At 61.8% G+C, this 19,834-nt stretch overlaps 5 protein-coding genes and 2 long non-coding RNA genes across 7 annotated transcripts; 5 read left to right on the top strand and 2 right to left on the bottom strand.

The window, feature by feature from the left end:
- The first annotated feature begins 62 nt into the window (after positions 1–62).
- LOC127587962 (uncharacterized) lies at positions 63–3,264 on the top strand. Its single transcript, XR_007958926.1, has 2 exons — positions 63–208; positions 1,592–3,264. It is a non-coding gene; the product is annotated as an uncharacterized LOC127587962 (long non-coding RNA).
- Positions 880–2,452, bottom strand: LOC127587961 (trafficking regulator of GLUT4 1-like). The gene is made up of 3 exons (XM_052046439.1): positions 2,064–2,452; positions 1,652–1,778; positions 880–1,143 (listed from the first exon to the last, which is right to left on the bottom strand). Exons 1-3 carry the CDS (start codon positions 2,448–2,450, stop codon positions 1,130–1,132), a joined length of 528 nt encoding a protein of 175 aa, XP_051902399.1. The 5' UTR covers positions 2,451–2,452; the 3' UTR covers positions 880–1,129.
- A 496-nt stretch (positions 3,265–3,760) lies between the features above and the next one.
- c16h17orf97 (chromosome 16 C17orf97 homolog) lies at positions 3,761–5,650 on the top strand. The gene is made up of 2 exons (XM_052046438.1): positions 3,761–4,006; positions 4,923–5,650. Exons 1-2 carry the CDS (start codon positions 3,883–3,885, stop codon positions 5,315–5,317), a joined length of 519 nt encoding a protein of 172 aa, XP_051902398.1. The 5' UTR covers positions 3,761–3,882; the 3' UTR covers positions 5,318–5,650.
- A 595-nt stretch (positions 5,651–6,245) lies between these two features.
- LOC127587903 (coiled-coil domain-containing protein 92-like) lies at positions 6,246–8,367 on the top strand. The gene is made up of 3 exons (XM_052046376.1): positions 6,246–6,739; positions 6,856–6,903; positions 7,415–8,367. The coding sequence occupies exons 1-3, from the start codon at positions 6,607–6,609 to the stop codon at positions 7,939–7,941; spliced, it is 708 nt and encodes a 235-aa protein (XP_051902336.1). The 5' UTR covers positions 6,246–6,606; the 3' UTR covers positions 7,942–8,367.
- A 292-nt stretch (positions 8,368–8,659) lies between these two features.
- LOC127587902 (uncharacterized) lies at positions 8,660–10,508 on the bottom strand. The gene is made up of 2 exons (XR_007958906.1): positions 10,396–10,508; positions 8,660–8,831 (listed from the first exon to the last, which is right to left on the bottom strand). It is a non-coding gene; the product is annotated as an uncharacterized LOC127587902 (long non-coding RNA).
- LOC127587901 (lissencephaly-1 homolog A-like) lies at positions 9,952–12,555 on the top strand. Its single transcript, XM_052046375.1, has 10 exons — positions 9,952–10,128; positions 10,399–10,483; positions 10,700–10,774; positions 10,844–11,053; positions 11,138–11,306; positions 11,369–11,471; positions 11,563–11,791; positions 11,866–11,967; positions 12,086–12,242; positions 12,453–12,555. Exons 1-10 carry the CDS (start codon positions 10,097–10,099, stop codon positions 12,524–12,526), a joined length of 1,236 nt encoding a protein of 411 aa, XP_051902335.1. The 5' UTR covers positions 9,952–10,096; the 3' UTR covers positions 12,527–12,555.
- A 1,160-nt stretch (positions 12,556–13,715) lies between these two features.
- Positions 13,716–18,677, top strand: LOC127587900 (max-binding protein MNT-like). Its single transcript, XM_052046374.1, has 6 exons — positions 13,716–14,376; positions 15,682–16,132; positions 16,215–16,256; positions 16,630–16,741; positions 17,174–17,366; positions 17,447–18,677. The coding sequence occupies exons 1-6, from the start codon at positions 14,268–14,270 to the stop codon at positions 17,971–17,973; spliced, it is 1,434 nt and encodes a 477-aa protein (XP_051902334.1). The 5' UTR covers positions 13,716–14,267; the 3' UTR covers positions 17,974–18,677.
- Positions 18,678–19,834: the final 1,157 nt, after the last annotated feature.

Here is a 19,834-nt window from a genome sequence, read left to right as displayed (position 1 = left end):
CCGCAAATGGGGAGCGCCGAGGCTTTTTTTTCCGAAAGGCTTTCACGCAGTGCTCGGCCGTGGCCGCTGGATGTCGCTGTGTTGTGGCTCGGTAGAATTGCGACAGTTGGAGGCACTTGACGACTGTGCTGATGACGCGAGGGATGACGTTCCACCAACATGGCGGCTACCCGGTCCGGCAACTTGTGACACGGCAAGTCCGGCTAAAGTGAGCATTTGACGCTTTTCAAACTTGTCGACCCTTTGTTGGAAGTTCTTTTTCTCCGTTTTTTTTTAAATTGTTTGGCTGGTGGAAGCAAAGGGCGGTGCGTGTGCCTTCTTTGCAGCAAATTCTGAAAGGAGCCGATGACGTCAGAGTGTCTTGTGCATTTGGAGCAGGAGTCGAAGTTGTTGTGAAAAGTGTTTGACTGCTGCTTTAGCTCAGGCTTGTAATAAGAGGATGTCTCCCCCCCCCCCTCCACCTCCACCTCTGGGGACCCGCTTCCCTCTAAGTGCCTCCTCCAGTAAATGAAACCGCAGGACGGCGCACGCAAGAGTGTTCGCACAGGGCCGGACCGCCTTGTCCAAAGGCAGCAGCGCGCCCACGCCACGCCACGCCAGCCCATCGAGACAAGAGGCTGCGGCCAGGAAGCGAGAGGGAGGAGAGAACGAAGGGGGGCTGGCCAGAAGAGTGGCAAACATGACTGCCGCATGCGCATTCCTTTTTATTTGACCCATGCAAACCAAACCGGCGTGTCAATCATACAAGTAGAAACATACAAAGTAGACGTGTCGGTGCCAGAGACGCCGTTGAAGACAAAGTCTTTTGGGAAGAACCCCCAAGCGCCACTTCTCAGCGTTTTGGAGGGGGGGGGCGCACCTCCAAAAAGTTCAGCGGGAGCCCAGCCGTCGGCGCCCGGTCGCCAGCGGGGCAGCCGGGCACCGCGTGCGCGTGCGTGTTTGTCTTAAGCCCCTCCCCCCTCCGATTCTGGCCCGGCGGGTCTTTTCGGGTCAAGCGCGACCGGACCCATGTCACGCTTTGTCTTCCGTCACATCGCCGCTTCTTCTTTTTCTTCCGCTAGCGTTTGTGCTTTTCCATCTCGTCCTCGCCGCTGCGGGGGGAGCTTAAGACGCCGCTCGTGCCCCGCGCTCACTGCTGGAGCTCTGCGCGGACACACACACACACACACACACACACAAACGCAGCACTTTGATGTTGACACTTGAATGTTGTCAACTGCACGTCGCTCGTGAGGCAAAGGCGAGCGCAAGTGGCAAATTGTACCCGCCAGCACTTGACCGGTGACGTCGGTGGCGCGCTGATGTCAAGTCGTGCGCAGTTTTTGCCTCACGGGCGTCATTCTGCTCGCACGCCGGATTGTCAAAAGGGAGCCAGTCGCCGTTCACTAAAGCCTTTTGTTTCGTTTTGGGACAAAGCTCAATGTGGTCCAAAATGTGGAAGCTAGTGCTCAGCCCCCCCCCCCCTCCACTTACACACATTTGGTTTCGGCTGTCCCACTTTGACCGATGCTGGCTCTCTTTGGTGACACGGCGGCTCACCAAAGCTGCTTTTGTTTTTCTTTCTTTTGAAAAGCTTTTTTTTCTCGCCCAGAAGACGCCATTTGGGCAACAGCGGCGGGCGGCAACGACGACGAGGCGGCGAGGGCCCTACCGATGGTGAAGACGATGAAGACGATGACGACCACGCCCAGCAGCATGGCCAGGAGGCTGAGCAGCAGAGACAGGCGGCCGTACTTGCGCGCCGCCTCCACGTCGCCGTTGTTCAGCACCGAGCGAGACTGGCGAGAGGGGGGGGCCACAAGCCACAGGTCAGATGTCAGCCACGCACGCTCTCCTCAAGTGCCGCCGCTCGCCAGTTGACCACAAGGAGGCGCTGCCGTGCCATTTCACGTGAAATATGTGTCCCATGAAATTTCACCTGCAAAATTTTGCTCGCGCACCGGGAGGGCCAAAGGAAGCGCCTCCTCCGGTTCTGGAGACCACCTCGGAAGTCTGAGTTACAAGCTTGGGACCCGTGGGACAAAATGACCCGCGGCGCAAACGCGTCGGCGGCGGGAACTCACCACGCTGGCGTACCACAAGGCGCACACGTTGAGCGGCACGCCGGGGCAGAGGCAGGAGAGGACGGCCAGCCACAGGTAGCTGGGCGGCGCCGGGCCGGGCGGCGCGCCGCCACCCTGCGGCCCGCCGGACGCCAGGCTGAGGCGGGACGACGACACGGGCGCGGCCGCCAGCTGGCCCGCCGAGCCGGACTTGAGCGGCGAGCGGCGGCCGTTCTGCTCGGAGTCCAGCGAGCGGATGCTGCCGCGCCGGTCCGGCGAGCGGCACGGCCCGCCGCCGCCGGCGGCGGGCGGGGCGGCGGCCAGCAGCTTCTCCGTGTCGCGGAAGTCTCCGTTGCTCGACGGGTCCCTCTGGACCGACGCCGTGCCGCTCTCGCCGTTGACGGCCATGTTCGCGGCCGAAAGGGAAGTGGAGGAGGAGAAGAGCGCAAAGCGGGGGCCGGGGGGTCTTCCCGGACGTCTCGCGGAAGGTCCCGTCGCTGGCCGGGCGGCAAACCTCAGAGGCTCTCCATTGGCGCGCTGGCCCGTGAGCTTGTGATGCTCTCGTCCGGGTCCGCGCCCACAGCACACAACACTTAAGGAGCGCGTGCGTAAAAGCTTTCCACTTAGGCCGCGCGCGCTTGGCTGCTGACTCAGAAGCGTGCGTGGGTGCGCGCGTGCGTGCCCCCCCCTCCCCGCGTCCAGCCCAAAAGTGCAGAGCTCAGTCCAACCGACACGGCGCTTAATGGAGCCTTCCCCTCCGACGCCAAGGAAAGCCCTTCCGGGTCGGAGCGCGCGCTCCGCCGCCAGGGAGGCAACCGCTAGAATGTTCCAACCGCAAGTGCGAGCGCCCGCTCGTCGCAAGTCGCAGCGGGCCACGCTTGCGACGACCACTTGGAGCTTTGAACCGTCCCCTTTTCTTCGCATTCCCTCCGGCGGGAACGCTCGGATCCGACTTTGGGACTCCAGAACGTCATGGTGGTGGCGCGTGTTGGCTGTGACGTCACGCCCGTCATCGAGTGAAAATTTCTAATGGCTATTAATGCCTGCGTTCATCAATTATTGAATTGATTATAATGGTCATAATCGTAGCAACCAGGAAACGGGCTCCCCCCCCCAATAAATGACTTCAGTCGTCGGTGTCTCATATTATGCGTCATATTCATCTATCAAAGCATCTTTCATATTCACCATGCGTCATTCTGCGCTGGCAAACAAAAAACAACCCAGTGAGTGCTGATACTGAAATGGGGGGGGGGGGGGGCGACAGTGAGTGCGCCGCTTCGCAATGCTATTGCACACAACGGTCAATCCGGTGTCTTTGCAGGCTACCGTGCAAATCCTCACCTTGAAGTTTGAACCCCCCCCCCCCCCCCCCCCCGCCCCCAAGTCAATCCGAAACTGTAGAGCTCATCAAATAAGGAGTCGCGTGACTCGGCGGTGCGTGTGCCTCCATATCAGAAGGTTTGGCGGCGAGGTGACGTCACGGTGAAGCTTTGATGACGCCCCCGGCCCCCTCCCCATTGACGCGTCCTCCGGGTTTGCTCGACCCGCCGTTCGTCAAACCGGAAGTGGAAGATTCCGCCCAAGTCCACAAACTCGAGCGGTTGCGAACGAGTCTCGCCCGGCCCGGCCGCTTTCATCGCGGACGCTTCCAAAGTGGACCTAAGGGGGCGCTGCGGCTCGCGCGCTGTTGTCAAGGCGATGTCTCGCGGCGCTGGCGTCCGTCGCCTCGAGCCTCGCCGCCTCGCTTGGCGCCGACCGAATCGCCTTTGTCGGGACTGAAAACGAGTCGCCGGCTCGCTTTGTGTTTGCCAGGTAGCCGGGAAGCTGGCCCGCCGCCATGTCGGAGGAGGACGGCCGCAAGATGAAGACTTCGAGCAGCTCGGACGACAAAAAGAAGAAGCGGAGGAAGAAAAGAAAGCGGAGAAAGAAACTCGGTGCCGCGCTCACACCGCAACAAGCGGGTAAGCCACTTTTGCCACTTTTCTCTCCCCCGCCGCCCCATGGAAGCGAATCCCGAGTCTCGAACGTCGCCGCCCCGCCCAGCCTCGACGCTATCGAGATTTGTTGCGCCGATGTAGTCGTTTTCAAAAGTTATTCTGAGGCGTTGTTGTAGCGACGACGGCCGGGGGCAGCAATTTCTCAACAAAACCACCAAGAAACCAACGCGGTGAATGAAGGACTCGGTTTTGGGGCACGAGATGAAGTGGCGAATCTGCCATCGCACTGCAAAGTACGATTTGGATTGGCGTATTTTTTTTTTTTTTTTGTGAACGTGACAAAAACCTCTTCTGCCGCGTCACCTCAGGTGGTCCCTACCGAACGCGACTTCTGACGTGAACGGAATGCGCGCAACACACGTGTTGACGGAAGTTAATTATTCGGCGCGCCTTCATCTCATTTCATGAGGACGTCGACGAAATATGACGTCACGTCGGCGCGGCGTGTCCACTTATCTGAAAGCCAAACGGCCCTCCGCACGCGCGGGCGCTTGCAAATCTTCTCCCGAGTCCGCAGCATGGCCGTTTGGCTTCGGACGACGGAGCGCGAGCGCATCGCAGAGCCGTCCGAGATGCCTTCCGTTCGGATCCGCGTGTGAAAGAAGCCAGAGTTGGAAGAAATTTCACATGGCGTGAAAACGGTCACGTTCGCGCAAAGCAATGGAAATTGCCCGGCGCCGGGCCTTTCTTTCAACTCTGCCGGAGCCACCGACGGCGTCCTCGTTTCACCCACCCGTGAGAGAGCGAGGCCACGTGCGGTCAACCGCGGCCCCCGTCGCCAATCGCCGATGCCGCCGTCGACCGGCCGAGGGAAACGAACGGCCAAAACTCTGCGCTCGCCCCCGAGTTAACCTCCCTAACCCTTGTCCGCCCTCCTCAGCCCTGGCGGAACTCAACCCGGCAGTCAAGGGGCCCGAGCCGGCGCGGGCGACCCCGGTGCCTCGAGGTCGGACGTCAAAGCGGCGGACGGCGTGCAAGAAGAGCAAAGAGCCCCCGAGAGAGCCGCTCCCGCTCCCCCTCGCCTCGGACGGCCCTCTCAAGGAGCCCCGTCCGGCCGGGGCCCGGGTGCCGCCCCCGACGCCGTCGCCGCCGCACGTGCAGCTGAGGGAGTGCCTGAGGTGGGAGGGGGCCCTGCAGGACCCCCGGGCGGAGGAGGAGCGGCTGGAGACGTACCGGGCCAACAGGAGGCGCCGCTACGCCGCCCAGCGAGACGCCCCGCCGGAGGCCCCCCTGGCCCGGATCCCCGCGGCTCCCCCGGGCCGCCGCGCGCTCTGAAGGACGAAGGGCTTTTCCAGGTCCGCCCCCGCCGCAATGGGCTTCCACTTTCGAACCCGTCAAGTTGGCGAGCGGCTTCGTTCGCTTGGTCGCTCGCCGGCAGTTTTTCAAGCAGCGCTGCGTCCAAATCTCCTTTCGCAACTCCCTCGTCGAGACCGAGGGATTGGTCGTCGTTCGTTCGGGGCAGCCTTCACATTTGAGGCCAAACGGTGTCGGTGCGCACCGACTTTCTAACAACTGGACCCAAGGAGGTTTCGTTGCGCTGCTGTGAAAAACAACACGGGTGCATTTTTGACACTTGACACATGTTTACCTGGAGGGGATGTCCGAAGGGAGATTTGGGGGGATTCCTGCTGCCCAATCTCCGAGCAAAAAGGGAGGGAGGGAGGGAGGGAGAAGGAAGACTTGAAGCTGGGCCTTCTTGGAACACACAGTTCCAATGTCGGCCGCTAGGTGGTGCAAAAAATGACACAGACGAATGTTTTTGGTCACAAACGCATGAAAATGATGTCAGCAGCAAAAATTAAAAAAAAACGTTTTTAAAGGGAGCTATTTGGTGATGGTGCGTGTCTCTCTGTCACTCTTGGACCTGACTCGGGTGACCGCGGCGCAGCTTGGGGTGGTGCGAACTGGAGAAAATGGTGATCGGAGAGTCGGGAACAGAGGCCAGTGAATGACTTCGGACGCCGTCTCCGCGTCCGGAAAGGTGTAGCCATTCCCGACTTTGAAGGAACTCTCTTGGTCCGTCCGCGATATTCAAACAAAAACAAGGAAGCTGATTAAATCTGACCTTCGAGCACATTTACGGACTATTTTGCCCTCGCATCGACCGTCGACGCCGTTTCGTGACGCCGCACACTCGGCCTCATCCGCGGGAGCCTGCAAAACTCGTCTTTGGGCAAGCACGCTTGCCGTCCTTTCCTTGTGGAGATTCTCTTCCCACCGTTAGGTGGCAGTACTCGCCCCCGCGGACACGCCGGGCTGGGCTGCTTCGGTGTGCACAACGAGGCGTCGCTCGGCGCGTGCGCGCAGAAGGCGGAAACGAGGACGCGATTGTTTCATTTCCTCCTTCGTTCCGCAGCCCGCCGGCGCGCGCTCGCCTTCCGCTGCACGAAGCGCGCGCGTCCGGCGCGGATCCTTTTGTGTTGCGGGCGGGCGGCCGGTCGACGAGCGAGACGGCATCCGCGTCGCGTCGAGTCGCGTCACCCGGTAAGACTGCACGCGCGCCGCCCGCCCCGGCGGCTCCTGATCCCGTTTTGCGGCTATCGCGGGTGGCGCGGTCGGCCGCCATGGAGGCCGGTCGGGCGCTGGAGCGTCACGTGGCCAGCGTGCACCGAGGAATCGTTTTCCTCCAGCGCGAGCATGTGACGCTGCTGGCAGGCCTGCACGTGGAGATCGGCAACCTCAAGAGGAGATGCCAAGGTAGGCGCGCGCGCTCGACAGCCCGCCGGCGGCGAGGCCTTCTCCTTCGTGGATCTGCGAGCTAAAGCGGAATAGCCGGGATGTTCATGACTTCCTCTGTGTGTGTGTGGGCGCAGAGTTGAGTTGCGAGCTGGACTCCAGGTTCCCGCACAGGACAACAGCAGGTGAGCTGTGACGTCACACTTTCCTTCATCTGAGCGCTAACGCCAGCGAAATGCCATTTTCTCCGTTCTGATGTGGCAGGAAAATAAGCCTTGACGCAAACAAAGATTTCAAATAAACAGGCTTCTTTTGCTTTTCGCGGCCGCTTTATTGCATCGTCGCCCGAAGCAAATCGTCCGTTATCTTGACACCACGTGACTTTGGGACAAATCTTGTCCGAGGCGTCAACAAAACGGGATGCGAGTTTGACAGCGGAACAGGAGAGGGAGGGGACGATTTGGGGCTCTTTCTCAACGTCGGCAAACAGTACACCGAGCAACCACAGGAGGGCGCCGTGAGGCTAAATCCAACCCCAGGCTCCAAATTGCACTGCGCGTTTGGGAAAGGCTTCGGGCGGCTCGGAGCCGGCGCTCGCCCGCGTTCCGGACGAATCCATCCGAAGCCTTCGCAGCGTCGACGGCCGAGACTCGGTCGCGGGTGTCGTTTTGAGCGCCATCTTTTGCTGTGCGCCAGAGGACGAGGCGCAACTGACGTCCCGCTGCGAGGCGGCGCGGCGGCTGCTGGAGGAGCGGCGCGGCGCGACGGAGGCGGCCCGCGGGGCGCTGCGCCTGGGAGGGGCGCGGGCCTCGGAGCTGGGGCGCAGCCTGCGCCGGGACGAGCGCCGCTTCCTGGACGAGCTGAAGCGGCGCAGCCGCAAGATCGCCGCGCTCGGCCGCGAGCTCCAGCGGCAGAAGGGCGCGGCGGCCGCCCTGCGCCGACAGCTGGACGCCGCCCGCGCCCAGCTGCGGAGGCGGCCCGCCCTCGAGGACGACGGAGGGGCCGGCGTGAGGACGGAGCGGGTGCGGGCGTGCGTCCCCCGCGAGAGAGTGACGTCGCCGCAGAGGCCGCGCCCCATGCCGGACCCCGCCCTCTTTCTGCCGCCCCCGCGCCGGAGGGCCGAGGCGGCCGACCGGGAGGACGACTGGGAGGACGTGGACGAGGGCGGCGGCCTTCGGGGGCGCGTGGACATGGGCGGCGCCGAGGGCGAGACGGCCCTGTGACGCCGCCCGCGCGCCCCGGCTGCCGGACCGCCTGCGATTGGCCGACGTGGGCGGCCGGTCCTTGTGACGACTTGATGCCAACTTGTTGCCTTCCTGTCAATCAATGCCAACGTTGAAAATGAAATCACCGTTTGACAAACTTTCAGTGTCTTTCCGTTGACCTTTTCATCCTAAAAGAGCCGTAAAAGCAAGCGCGCGCGCGCTGACGAGTGACGAGGGAGGACTTTGAATTTGAAAAGCCGACAAGGAGGTGGCAAGGAGTCGGCCGCGTCCCGCCGAGCATCCCCGACCCGCGAGGGGATGCAGCGTTGCCTCGGTTACCAGCCGGCGGCGGATCGTCGAGCACATGACGTCACTGTTTGGTCGCGAGTGTGGGCGACCTCGCGCTAGTGGGCCTCCTTCCGTACTCACGCGTTCGTGAACCAACGACCGAACACCCATATACAACATATAAAAAGGGGTGGGGGGGCGGGGGCTAGAGCACCTATCAACATATTTCAAATTAAAACATCCGGAAGACCATTCAGTCATCTGATTTGTTGATTTAAGACGCTGCTGTTCCGATTTTGGTGCGCCAGTGCCGGAGGTGAATAATCAGGTTGCGTTGACGAAAAGCGGCGAAATTCTCCCCGCATGTAGAACATTTCCGACTATGTGAGTGGTCATTGAACGCACCTCTAGTCGACTGCCCGACGCCAGTTTGATGATTTTTTTTGGGTACTCCTCTAAAACAGAAAAAAACGCAAACGCGCGGTTCTTCAAGCAAGTCTTTGGTGAAAACGGGCATAGTCCCGACGCGCGGCTTCCCGTCGGCGTGCGCGAGAACAACGGCGCCGCCCAAGTGCGCCTTTTCACCACTTGAAGAGGACGCGAGCGCCCACATTCATGAGCTGCTAAGTCGTCCGAGTGTCCCCAAAGGAGGCTTTGGGCGACGTTGACTCGCTTTCGCTCTCGTCCTTGTCAAAATGGCGGGGCTAGGCTTGGCAAGGCAAGCCCAACATTTCCACTCTGGGGGGCGAGGTTGAAAGTACTTTTGTGTTGTCGCCCGACGGTGGTCGCGACCGGCGAGGACGAGCCGAGCGCGAAGTGCGAAGCCGTCACGCTCGGCCTCAATGGTGAATGTGTTGACGTCTTCAGACGAGATGGCCTTTGGTGCTCTCAGCTCGAAAGGCTGACGTCACGCGTGCGCCCGACAAGTGCCGAGTGAGCGAGTGACGCCCCGTTTGGTGCACGGCTGGCTGCCAATGTCGAGCGACGAGTCGACTCGGTTCGGGCTGCTCGCTGGTCAGCTTGCGCACATTGAGGCGTTCGAGAGCGGCCGCCCTCCTCCTTCCTTCCTCGCCGTCGACGTCGTGACCCTTTCAGGTAGGCGCCGTGGAAGCCGGGCGGGGGTGGGGGGGGGGCGCATCTGGCAGGTGCAGGCGGCCAACTGGCTCGCGGCTAAGCTAGCGTCCGCCGAAAAGGGCGTCGTTGCTTTTGGTGCTTCTCGGCTTTGCAACTTTTTGAGGAAAGCCCACAAAGATTCGCCACGAGCGGCGGCCGGACTCCGGGGAATTCAAATCCCTCTCCCACCATGAGGAAAGATGCAATTGACTCGGGAGATTGCTTTGAAATTCCGTATGCAGCGTCAAAGTTGAACTTGAGTTCAGAGTGGCGCCGTGGCAAAGGTCAAGGGTCAATGAGGCTTGCCGGCAAGCGCACGTTCAGTCTTGACTTTCCGTCGTGGATACGTTGTTCGGAAATGACGAACTCAGGACTCCATGTTGGCTTCCTGACTCTTGATGCTGAACCTTCAGCGCTTGAAATGGGAAACACGGGCGGGACGCCACTTTGTTGGCTGCGCTCCTTGGCGTCAAACGCGGGCGTTGACACGGAGGCTCTGGAGGCGGCCGCCACTGCTTTTGGCATCGTCCATCCCGGGAGCCGATGTTGAATTTCAGCGACGACGCAACTGCGGGCCTCATCGGCCACATCCAAATGTCCTCTCGGTGGTCGTCGGGAGTCCTCGCCAAGCACTTTTCCCCTCAGGTGACGGCGCCTTTCCACTCGGGCTTGGTCTCTCGTCATCCGGGGCCGCTGGTCCGCCCGCTTCCTGCGCGTGAGGAGTGACGGGCCCGATTCGGCCGACGAGCCCGCCTGACGCGCCGCCATCGTCATGGTGCTGTCACAGAGACAAAGAGACGAACTGTAAGTGTGCCTGCGTGCATGTTTTTGGGACAAACCTCCACGGCCGCCAATTCTGACCGCATGACATTTTGACCGGCACGCGTTTGCGAGCCAAATGCTTGTGGGACAGCGATCTGGGGGTGCGCGCGTGTCCTCCCGTCAGAGTGGAGGGAGGGGCCTCCTAAATTGACGCAAGACCGCTGAAATATTGAGCTGCAATGTGTTGTGCCGTTTGCGTCCTGTGCCATAATACTTGTGTGTGTGTGTGGTTTCCACGGCAACCTGGACCAGAAACCGAGCCGTCGCCGACTATCTGCGCTCCAGCGGATGCGACGGCGCCTACCGCACCTTCAAGAAGGAGGCCGACTTGGACGTGGTCAGTCACTCGACTTTCCTTCGGGAAACCTAAAAAAAAAAAAAAAGAGAAAAACTCTTCCCAAGCCGCCGGTTTTGGCCGGCCCCTCGGCCCCTCGGCCTTCGTCGCGTTCATTCCAAAGGCGCTCGTCCGCGTTTGGAGCGAACGCGAAGGGCCGAAAGCAAGCGGCGGCGGCAGCGTGGCGCCTCGTTTGGCTCAACGTGTGATGATGTCCAGAATGAAGACGCGGACAAAAAGTACGCCGGGCTCCTGGAAAAGAAGTGGACGTCGGTCATCCGGTTGCAGAAGAAGGTGAGGGCGGGGGGGGGGGGGGGGACGCGAGGCGCGCCGAGCCTCAACTTTGCCGCCCTTTGTTTGGAGGTGATGGAGTTGGAGTCCAAGCTGAACGAAGCCAAGGAGGAGCTGACGCGGCACGGCGGGCCCGCCGCACCCAAGAGGGACCCCAAAGAGTGGATCCCCCGCCCCCCCGAGCGCTACGCCCTCAGCGGCCACCGCGCTCCCATCACCCGGGTGGTCTTCCATCCCGTCCTCTCCGTCATGGTCACGTCCTCCGAGGACGCCACCATCAAGGTGGGTCCGCCGCTGGGGGGGGGGGGGGGGGGGGGGCTCGCCGCCGTCGCATTTCCTCCAAATGGTTGCGTGTCCGCCCGCCAGGTGTGGGACTACGAGGCGGGGGACTTTGAGCGCACGCTGAAGGGCCACACGGACTCGGTGCAGGACGTCTCCTTCGACCAGACGGGCGAGCTGCTGGCTTCGTGTTCGGCCGACATGAGCATCAAACTTTGGGACTTCCGAGGCTTCGAGTGCATCAGGACCATGCACGGTGAGCCCCGCCCGCCCTCCTGCCCGCTCGCTCGGACTCAGGCGGCCGTTTTTCTGTTGCAGGCCACGACCACAACGTCTCGTCCGTTGCCATCATGCCCAACGCCGACCACATCGTGTCGGCGTCCAGAGACAAGACCATCAAAATGTGGGAGGTGGCCACCGGGTAGGCACGCACGCACGCACCAGCAAAAATTCCATCGGGCCGTTCTGAATGGATGCCGACTGGCTTTGCGGGTTTTGCGGTGTGGGCGCAGGTACTGCGTGAAGACCTTCACGGGCCACCGGGAGTGGGTGCGCATGGTGCGGCCCAACCCGGACGGCTCGCTGATCGCCAGCTGCTCCAACGACCAGACGGTGCGCGTGTGGGCCGTCCTGTCCAAAGAGTGCAAGGCGGAGCTGCGCGAGCACCAGCACGTGGTGGAGTGCGTCTCCTGGGCCCCCGACGGCGCGGGGGCCTCCATCCTGGAGGCCACCGGCTCCGAGGTACGCTACGCCCCCCCGTGGGCCCCCCAAATCCCGCCCCCTCACGCCCTTTGCCCTCTTGTGACCCCCAAAAGGGGAGGTGCGCCACGGCCGGCGGACCCTTCCTCCTCTCGGGATCCAGAGACAAAACCATCAAGATGTGGGACGTCGGCATCGGGATCTGCGTCATGACCTTGGCGAGTACACGAGCCGCCGCTTCCTCGTTGATTTTATTTCTAGAGTGGGATTGGATTTCTTTGTTTGCGGGCCTTGAAACGGTGCCTCTGACAAGCGGCGCTTGTGGTGGCGGCGCAGGTGGGCCACGATAACTGGGTGCGCGGCGTGCTGCTCCACCCCGGCGGCGGCTTCATCCTCAGCTGCGGCGACGACAAGACCTTGCGGGTTTGGGACTACAAGAACAAACGCTGCGCCAAGACGCTCGGCGCTCACGAGCACTTTGTCACCTCTCTGGGTGAGCGGCCGCCCACGCTCGCCTTTCCCGGTCTTTCGCTCGTCCGCAAACTCATTGGAATTATTCGGGGCCCTTTGCCCAAGCGCCGCCGAGAAACGAGTTGTTTGTGAAATCGCAGCGTGTATTGTATTGTAAATGTTTAAAGGCTCCGACGGAGACCCGAGCTTGACCTTTGGTCCTCTTCCTTCTCACGCCTCTTCTTCTTGTCAGATTTCCACAAGAGCGCCCCCTACGTGGCCACGGCCAGCGTGGACCAGACGGTCAAAGTGTGGCAGTGTCGTTGAGGGCCCTCCCGCGGCCGACGACCCCCCCCCTCCCGTCCCGCGCCCAAAACTGACTCTTGCCCTTCATTGTAAATGATTTGCCAATTTCCTGAGCACCTCACACACGCGCCAACAGTTGCGTGTCCGTTTTTGTGGATGTGACGTTTCCGGGATCGAGAAAAATAAAATGTAAATAGCACCTTCGGCCTTTTGCCAGCATCTTGTTTGTTGTTTTTGCACTCTGGCCATTTGTGAGCGTGTGACCCCCCACCCCGCCCTCCTTGAATTTTGCCGCGGACTCGGTCAAGTTCGCCTTTGAGGGCTCCGCCTCCCGTCCTCCTTCCTTGATTTTGCCGCTTGCGCTGCAAACGTCAGGACGAGCTCCAAGTGTCGCTTAGTGTCCGGTGCAGGGGCCGGTCTAGGCGGGGGCAAATGAACTCGTCATTTGTCGTCAACCCTTCGGGGCTCTCAAGTTTTTCATTTTTGAAAATGGATTGAGTGAGGGGGTCACGACGACTGACGGTTTGGCAACCGTCGCCGGGGCGACCGCTGCGCAAAGGCAACGGCCACTTGGGGACTCGGCGGGGGGGGGGCTGCTCTGGCCACCTGAGAGATGGCCGAGGGTGACGATGGCCCCTTTCGTGTTTCCTGCTCAACTGCCGATTGGACGCCTTTCGTTAAATGTGCTGAAATGGGGATTCCGCCCCCACCTGGATTTGTTTTCTCTTGCGTCCGATGCGTCCGAGGCGTTTGTTTCGAGTCTGCACAGCCACGAGCGTTGCGGCGCTTCATCTGGGTCATCGTCGTCATCGTCACCACGCCCCTTCCACAAACTGGCCCCTCCCCTTCCTCTTCACGCCTCACGTGCTTGTCATGTGCTCCCCCCGCCCATCCCACGCGCACACAGAAGGAAAGGGAGGGGCGGGAGGAGCCGGCGGGCGGGGACCAGAAAAGAAGCTTCATCAACGCCTCTTGCATTTCCTGTTTGTGATCGAAAACGACTACAAATGAAAACAAAAACTGGAATGAGTCGGGGCGGCGCTTTTGCACGTCAACTTTGACGGCTCGTCCTTTAGCCCCCACCCTCACACACACACACACACGCTTTGACCGAGCGCCTGTTGTGGGCGGGGGCTCGCAGGTCACGCGGGTGTTGGCTGCGGGCGGGGCGGGCGTCCATGCGGCCCGGTGGCACGCTTGTTGTTCTCGTCGCGGATTGGGCGGCCGTCACGCGCCTCGGACGAGGTCTTCGTCAAAAGGCGGAAAGGCCGCCGCGCGGAACGGAGCGCGTCCCGCCGACTCCGTCGCGCGATCAGTGACGTCACTCGGGCCAGCTCACTTTTCGACGGCTTCGACGCGCGCGAAGGACGCCCGAAGGACTCGGCGCGGCTTCCGGCGGTTGACGGCGGAGCCGAGCGGCGCGGGAGAGCACGTGACGCGCGCCGCGTTTTGGCGGAAGCCGTAGTAAAGGGCGGGGCCGGATGGCGAGTGGGCGCGGCGTGGGACGCCTCAAAGATTGTTTTGAGTTCGGAGTGCCTCATCGCCATCTTGTCGCCCGAACGCTTTGGACGATCCCGGCCCGCTCCGGCCCCGCCGAGGAGCGAGCCAGCTAGATTTGCGAGCGAGCATCCCGCGGGGTCCAGGAGCCGCGCGTGCCGATTCTACTCCCCCGCCCCTCGCCCCCGCCGCGCCGCTCTCGTCTCGTCTCGTCTCGCCTGGATCGGCCGTAGTCGTCGTCGTCGCCGCCAGTCCCGGTTCGGCCATGAGCATCGACACGCTGCTGGAGGCCGCCCGCTTCCTGGAGTGGCAGGCCGAGCGGGATCGGAGCGAGCTGGCGGAGCGTCAAGTCCAACCGCGGCGCCTCTCCCGCGGTAAGAACCGTGCGACGCGACCGACCCCGACCTTCTTTCTTTGCCCCTGTTCTCGGTTCGGCTCTGCCACGGTGAAATTTGGCTTTTTTTTCAACGCGGAAACCCGTGCGCGTGCATACGTCACCGCCAAGGAGGTTCCTGTCACGAGCCTTGCGTTTTGTCCCTTCCTCGTTGATTTTTCTACGACCGCCCCCACGCGCCCCCCCCCCCCCCACACACATCAGCGGGAGCCATGTGTGCTCGAAGTGTGTCACGATCGCGATCCACAGTTGCCCCACTTTGAGCGGGCCGTGCGAGGGGGGGGGGGGCTCCCTCGTGTTCACACCCACGGCGCTTGTTTGGAGTTCACGAGCGCGCGCGCGCAAGCGTGACAGACCGGGAACGAAGGAATGTTACGGGAGGAGATGGCTGCGTGACTCCTCCTCCGATGACGTCTCCGTCCAGTGAGACCGAAACCAGCACCAAGACCACGTGCCACATATACACGCCCACACACACACACGCACTTTGGCGGGGGTTGGGGTTGTCGAGCCGCCCCCCCCCTTCCCACGTCGACCGAGCTTTTCCACCCAGTTACATAATTGACGTGCGCGTGCACACCGCATTGTGGCGCGTGGAGAGTCACGTGAGCGCGCGCCGTCGACAGAAGCGCTTTTGCGCCTTCCGTCTTTGGACTTTTCAAGCAACTTTTTTCGTGTCCGAAAATGCGAGATGATCCAAAGTGCAGGAAAACGCCTTGACTTGTTTCAATCTTCACTCGAGCAAATGTTGCCGGTCCCGTTGAGCCACATCCACTCTCAACCATTCAATTCCCCCCCCCCCCCCCAATAAAAACAACAACAATACCCCCACCCGGACATTTTGATGATTTGATGGCGTACACTTTGCTCATCCGCAAATGTGGTCTGTTGGGAAAGTCCAAAGTGTTGACTGAGCGAGCCGCAAACTTTGACCCCTCCCGCCGCCTCAAACGACACCCGAATTCAAGTGAATTGTCTCGCACGGACGGACGCCGGGGAGGCGATTGGCATGCGGTCGCGTCAGTTCATTGGAGGAATGGCCGCGATGGGGACGTTCCCGAGGTGGCCGCTGTTTCCGTGGCAACTCGGGGTATGACACACCGATTCGCACGCACGCACACACGCAGGCGCTCCTCATTTCCCCATGACATCACATTAAAGATCCGCGTTGGATCGTCGGGGTGAGCTGAAGTCCGCGAGCGGTCGCGGGGCGACCTCGGGGACCGGTCGCACGTCTTTACACCCGCGGCTGATGCTCCTTCTGCTATTTGCCCCCCTTTTTTAGAGGAGGATCCATGCGAGGCAACGGCGCCCACCGGCCAGAAGGCGGAGTCGAGACGCCCGGAGCCTCTCGCACCGCAGCCGATCGGAGCGGGCCGGGGGGAGCGGCCTCCCTGCCCGGCGGCCCCGCCCCCGCAAGCCCCCGTCGCCGTCATCCCCGCCATGCCGGTTGCGGCGGCCCTTCCTCCGGCCCGCGGCTCGTCTCCGTCTCCGCCGCGGGCGCCGCCCCGCCGTCCGCCGAGCCCGCCCCGCGTCAAAGCCGACACGGCCAACGGGCCGCTCCAATGCGGCCAATCGACTTGCGACTCGCGGCCTCCCGTTCACCTTGGCTACGCGGCCCCCGCGAGCGGCGACGGAGCCGCCCCGCACCCCGCCCCGGCGTCCCACCTGGGGACCAACGGCCTCGTGCCGGATGACGTGAGAGGAGGGCCCAACGCCAAGAGGAGGCCTGGGGGGTCAGTGCCTGCAAATCATCATCCCGTTGGATTGGTGTGGTGCTTGCTGATTGGGCGCGCCTTTGTTGTCGTCTATTCTCAGGGCGGGCACCAGGGAGGTCCACAACAAGCTGGAGCAGAACAGGTGAGTCAGTCGCGCCGCCGGATCTCGCGGGCCTTCTCTTCGTCCGGCCCGCCCTCGGAAAAGAAAAGAAAATCCGGCGCCGGGCACTTGCGGAATCCGATCGGTGGCTTTTGTTTCCGCAAGCAAGCTCTTATTTCTACGAGGGCTCTCGTTTGTCGCACCCGAGCGCAAGTCGCGTGTCACAAGTGACCGAGGCCGAGCCGTTTTGGGTTCGCTACGTGAACGCCACTTTGCGCTTCAAACCCAAGGTAGCGTTGAGAAGAAAGAAGTCATCGCCGAGCAGGGCCGCCCGGCCCCCGCGTCTGCCGTGCCGGCGGGCCCCCGTGGGCGACATCTCGCATGAAAGCGAGTGTGATCTTTTGGTTTTTGTCAGGCGCGCTCACCTGAAGGAATGTTTCGAGACGCTGAAGAAGAACGTCCCCAACGTGGACGACAAGAAGACGTCCAACCTCAGCGTCCTGCGCGGCGCCTTGCGCTACATCCAGGTATCGGCCGACATCGCGCGCCGGGCCGCCGCCTCCCTCGGGCCCGTCGCCGTCACACGAAAAATGTATCTCAAGTTTCATGCAGGGGGGGGGGCTGTGCAATATTTTCCAAAAGTCAGATTTGGGAACATTATTGCATCAAATTAAAGAGAGATTTTGGGAAAAGTGCAGCGCGGTTGTCTATTATTCTTATTGTGTATTATTATTATATATAAAAAAAACAAAAGCGGCAAAGCATCCTGGGCTGTTGCCATGGCGATGCGCCTTACCGGTCAGCGGGGCTCGCTTCCTGTCACGCGATTGGTCAATCGCTGGCGGACTCCCCTTCCGCCGTGACTTAACTCCGCGCCACGTTCTCAGGCCCAGATCGGCGGAAAGCGGCGGGTGTAACCTTTGCTTTCTTTCTTTTTTTTTTTTTGTGCTCGGGGGCAGACGCTGAAGCGCAAGGAGAAGGAGTACGAGCACGAGATGGAGCGGCTGGCCCGGGAGAAGATCGCCATCCAGCAGCGTTTGGCGGAGCTCAAGAAGGAGCTGAGTCAGCGCATGGATGCGCCGGAGGTGGAACGCCTCATCCGGCAAAGCGTCCAGCCCGAAGACGACCAGGCGTCCACCTCCACCGCTTCGGGTAGGCGGCGCCGGACGCCACAGGCCGCCGGCCCACGCAGGCCGACGCCCGCTTTCACCGCTTCTTTCTTTTGCCGACAGAAGGCGAAGACGACGCGGAGCGGGACGGCGACAAGGACGCACCCGCCGGCGCTCGCGCGCCCCCGCCCGTCCCGCCGCCGCGCCCGTCCTCCTCCCCGGCCCCCCCTCCCCCTCGGGCCCCGCTCCCGCCGGCCGGCGTCATCGCCCGCGCCGCCGCGCCCCACCCTTCCGTCATCCAGGCGGTCAGCCGCGCCAATCACAAGCAGCTCCCGCACGTGGCCCCCTCGCCCGGCCCCGCCCCCATCGGCCACATCACGGTGCACCAGGTGGCGCGGCTGGGCGCGCTGCCCGCCCTGTACCCGCAGGGGGTGTCGGTGGCGCGGCCCGCCGTGGTGGGCCACATCGCGCGCACCTTCGCCCCCCGTCAGCCGGGCGCCGGCGGTGGCGGCGGCGCGCCGAGCCAGCGGGCGGCGGCGCCGGGGAAAGCCGCCGCGGTGCTGGCGCCCCGCCCCCAGCTGGTGGGCCAGGCGGCCGTCACCATGGTAACGGTGCCCACCTTCCCCATCGGCACCATCAAACTGGCCTGAACTGGCGCTCGGACATCTTCCGATCTTCTTGGGACCGGACGCCGCCGCCAAAAAGGAAGGATCGTGGACGGGCTCCTCCGCAAAACTGCGTCACCACGCTCGGGCCAAAGCCCCGCCCACGACGACTAACTTGGCGCCGTTTTGGCTCCTCGAAAGTACATCCGAGCGAGTTGCGAGTCAGGGAGCCCATGCGGTGCTTCTTTTGCGCGGAGACTCGGCGAGTCGCCGCCACCCAGGAAAGAAGTTTGCGCAAAAACCGCAGGCAGCTCAGCATCCCCAACAAAACAAGAATTGGACTTTTGAGGGTTTTTTTTAATTGTGTGAAAGCCGCTCCTTTCCTTTTTTTTTCTTCACACACGTTGAGCGAATGGAAAGACAAGTTCGATTTTTGCTCTTTGGGACCGAATGTGAAAAAAAAAGAAGCGCTTTGTCGACCGCTCCAACGTTCTTCCGATGGTGACTGCGCTCGCATGGCGCCATCTCGCGGACGGACTTTGTCACGCCGGCCTCGTTTGTGTCGTTGCGGCGCATGTTTGTGGGAAATACGGATATCATATATTAATCGGAGCGCGGCTGTTTTTCCCTATGGCGAAAGTGTTAAGTTATAGAAGCAGGCCTGGGCGCTGTGGGCCGGCCGTCAACGTTCATCGCAAAGATTCTTAATGAATATGAAGACATTTACCACAGTCCCTGTTTGGCGCCTGCTCCTTCTCCGTTTTTATTCGACTTGTCACTTCACAGTTCACAGCGACAGCCACTGGGTGGCGGTAGAAACAGTGACAGTTGATGGGGGGGGGGGGCGCATAGAAACGCCACGATGCGCCGATCAGAAGTCAGCCGGGTGTTTTCGGTCCACTCGTCGGCCCGAGCCGCATCCGCGTCGGCCGCCCCGTCTTGTTTTCATCCGCGTCTGCTCCCGAATCCTCTCGAGAAGCTCCCGCGTCCTCCTGAGCTGCGATCGAGCGGCAAAGGGTCAACGGCGAGCCTGCGGCCGGATGCGCTCGCCAGCACCCGCATCCACGTCACTCCCCTCAAAACCTTTGGAGCCGCTTCAATCGCTCTTCCAATGCTCTCGCCGAGGCGGGGAGGGGGCGGAGGCAGAGGCAGACACAACGGCCGACACTAACACGCATCACAAACACCACCTTTGCCGACAACAGCCAATGTCACCTCCTTTTCTGACAAAGTTGTAGCTGTTCGTGCGCGTGCGCGCGCGCACACACACACTGTATAAAAACAGACGTGGCATTTTGAATCAATCCTTACGATATAACAGGAAACTTTCCGGTAACACCGAAGATGCGTGACCGTATGCAAGACCGTGTCAATCCAAAGCGTGCCAAGAAAGGCGACGATGGACTCGTCGCCGTCAAACATCCAAGCGGGTGCGGCGAAGGTGAACGCTAGTCGCGGGGGCTGGTCGAGTGGAAAACGTCTCCCCGAGTCGAATCCTCCCTATAAGCGGAGCGGCGAGGACTCGCGCTCCGTTCCGACGACAGCCGAGTGAGCGGATTGTGCGCGCGCGCTTTTCTTCTTGGTCGGAGATGAGAGCAGCCCCCCGCCAAACTCAACAGATGGCAGCGCGGCACGCCGCCCGTCCGTTCACTCCCAAGGAAGCTTCCCAAGTCAAAGCCTCGAAAGCGTTTGAAAACGCGACGGCAACTCTTTGGCCCGTGTTCGCGAAGTCACGCGAAGCCCAACTGCACGAGATAGCGTCGGCTAGCTAGCTAACGCTATTCGTTGGCTAGCTTCGTCCAACGACTCTCACCGTGCTGGAGCTTTTTTTTTCAAACCCGTTCATGAGCAACGATGAGCACGGATACCTTTGGAGTCGGCACGGTGGGCGAATGAAAAGGGGATC

This window comes from Hippocampus zosterae, chromosome 16 (assembly GCF_025434085.1).
Source record: "Hippocampus zosterae strain Florida chromosome 16, ASM2543408v3, whole genome shotgun sequence".
NCBI lineage: Eukaryota > Metazoa > Chordata > Actinopteri > Syngnathiformes > Syngnathidae > Hippocampus > Hippocampus zosterae.
Note: the sequence above shows the minus strand (reverse complement) of the source record. Positions and strands in the feature narration are given on the sequence as shown.

What these genes read in the sequence shown, in the direction of transcription:
- LOC127587900 (XM_052046374.1), top strand. Translation starts at nt 14,268, where the DNA reads ATGAGCATCGACACGCTGCTGGAGGCCGCCCGCTTCCTGGAGTGGCAG. An exon ending in ACCGCGGCGCCTCTCCCGCG is followed by an intron (nt 14,377 to 15,681) that starts GTAAGAACCGTG and finishes CCCCTTTTTTAG; the next exon opens with AGGAGGATCCATGCGAGGCA. An exon ending in GCCAAGAGGAGGCCTGGGGG is followed by an intron (nt 16,133 to 16,214) that starts GTCAGTGCCTGC and finishes GTCTATTCTCAG; the next exon opens with GGCGGGCACCAGGGAGGTCC.
- c16h17orf97 (XM_052046438.1), top strand. Translation starts at nt 3,883, where the DNA reads ATGTCGGAGGAGGACGGCCGCAAGATGAAGACTTCGAGCAGCTCGGAC. An exon ending in GCTCACACCGCAACAAGCGG is followed by an intron (nt 4,007 to 4,922) that starts GTAAGCCACTTT and finishes CGCCCTCCTCAG; the next exon opens with CCCTGGCGGAACTCAACCCG.
- LOC127587901 (XM_052046375.1), top strand. Translation starts at nt 10,097, where the DNA reads ATGGTGCTGTCACAGAGACAAAGAGACGAACT. An exon ending in TCATCCGGTTGCAGAAGAAG is followed by an intron (nt 10,775 to 10,843) that starts GTGAGGGCGGGG and finishes CTTTGTTTGGAG; the next exon opens with GTGATGGAGTTGGAGTCCAA. An exon ending in ATGTGGGAGGTGGCCACCGG is followed by an intron (nt 11,472 to 11,562) that starts GTAGGCACGCAC and finishes GTGTGGGCGCAG; the next exon opens with GTACTGCGTGAAGACCTTCA.
- LOC127587961 (XM_052046439.1), bottom strand. Translation starts at nt 2,450, where the DNA reads ATGGCCGTCAACGGCGAGAGCGGCACGGCGTCGGTCCAGAGGGACCCG. An exon ending in CCTTGTGGTACGCCAGCGTG is followed by an intron (nt 1,779 to 2,063) that starts GTGAGTTCCCGC and finishes CCCTCTCGCCAG; the next exon opens with TCTCGCTCGGTGCTGAACAA.
- LOC127587903 (XM_052046376.1), top strand. Translation starts at nt 6,607, where the DNA reads ATGGAGGCCGGTCGGGCGCTGGAGCGTCACGTGGCCAGCGTGCACCGA. An exon ending in CCTCAAGAGGAGATGCCAAG is followed by an intron (nt 6,740 to 6,855) that starts GTAGGCGCGCGC and finishes GTGTGGGCGCAG; the next exon opens with AGTTGAGTTGCGAGCTGGAC. An exon ending in CCCGCACAGGACAACAGCAG is followed by an intron (nt 6,904 to 7,414) that starts GTGAGCTGTGAC and finishes GCTGTGCGCCAG; the next exon opens with AGGACGAGGCGCAACTGACG.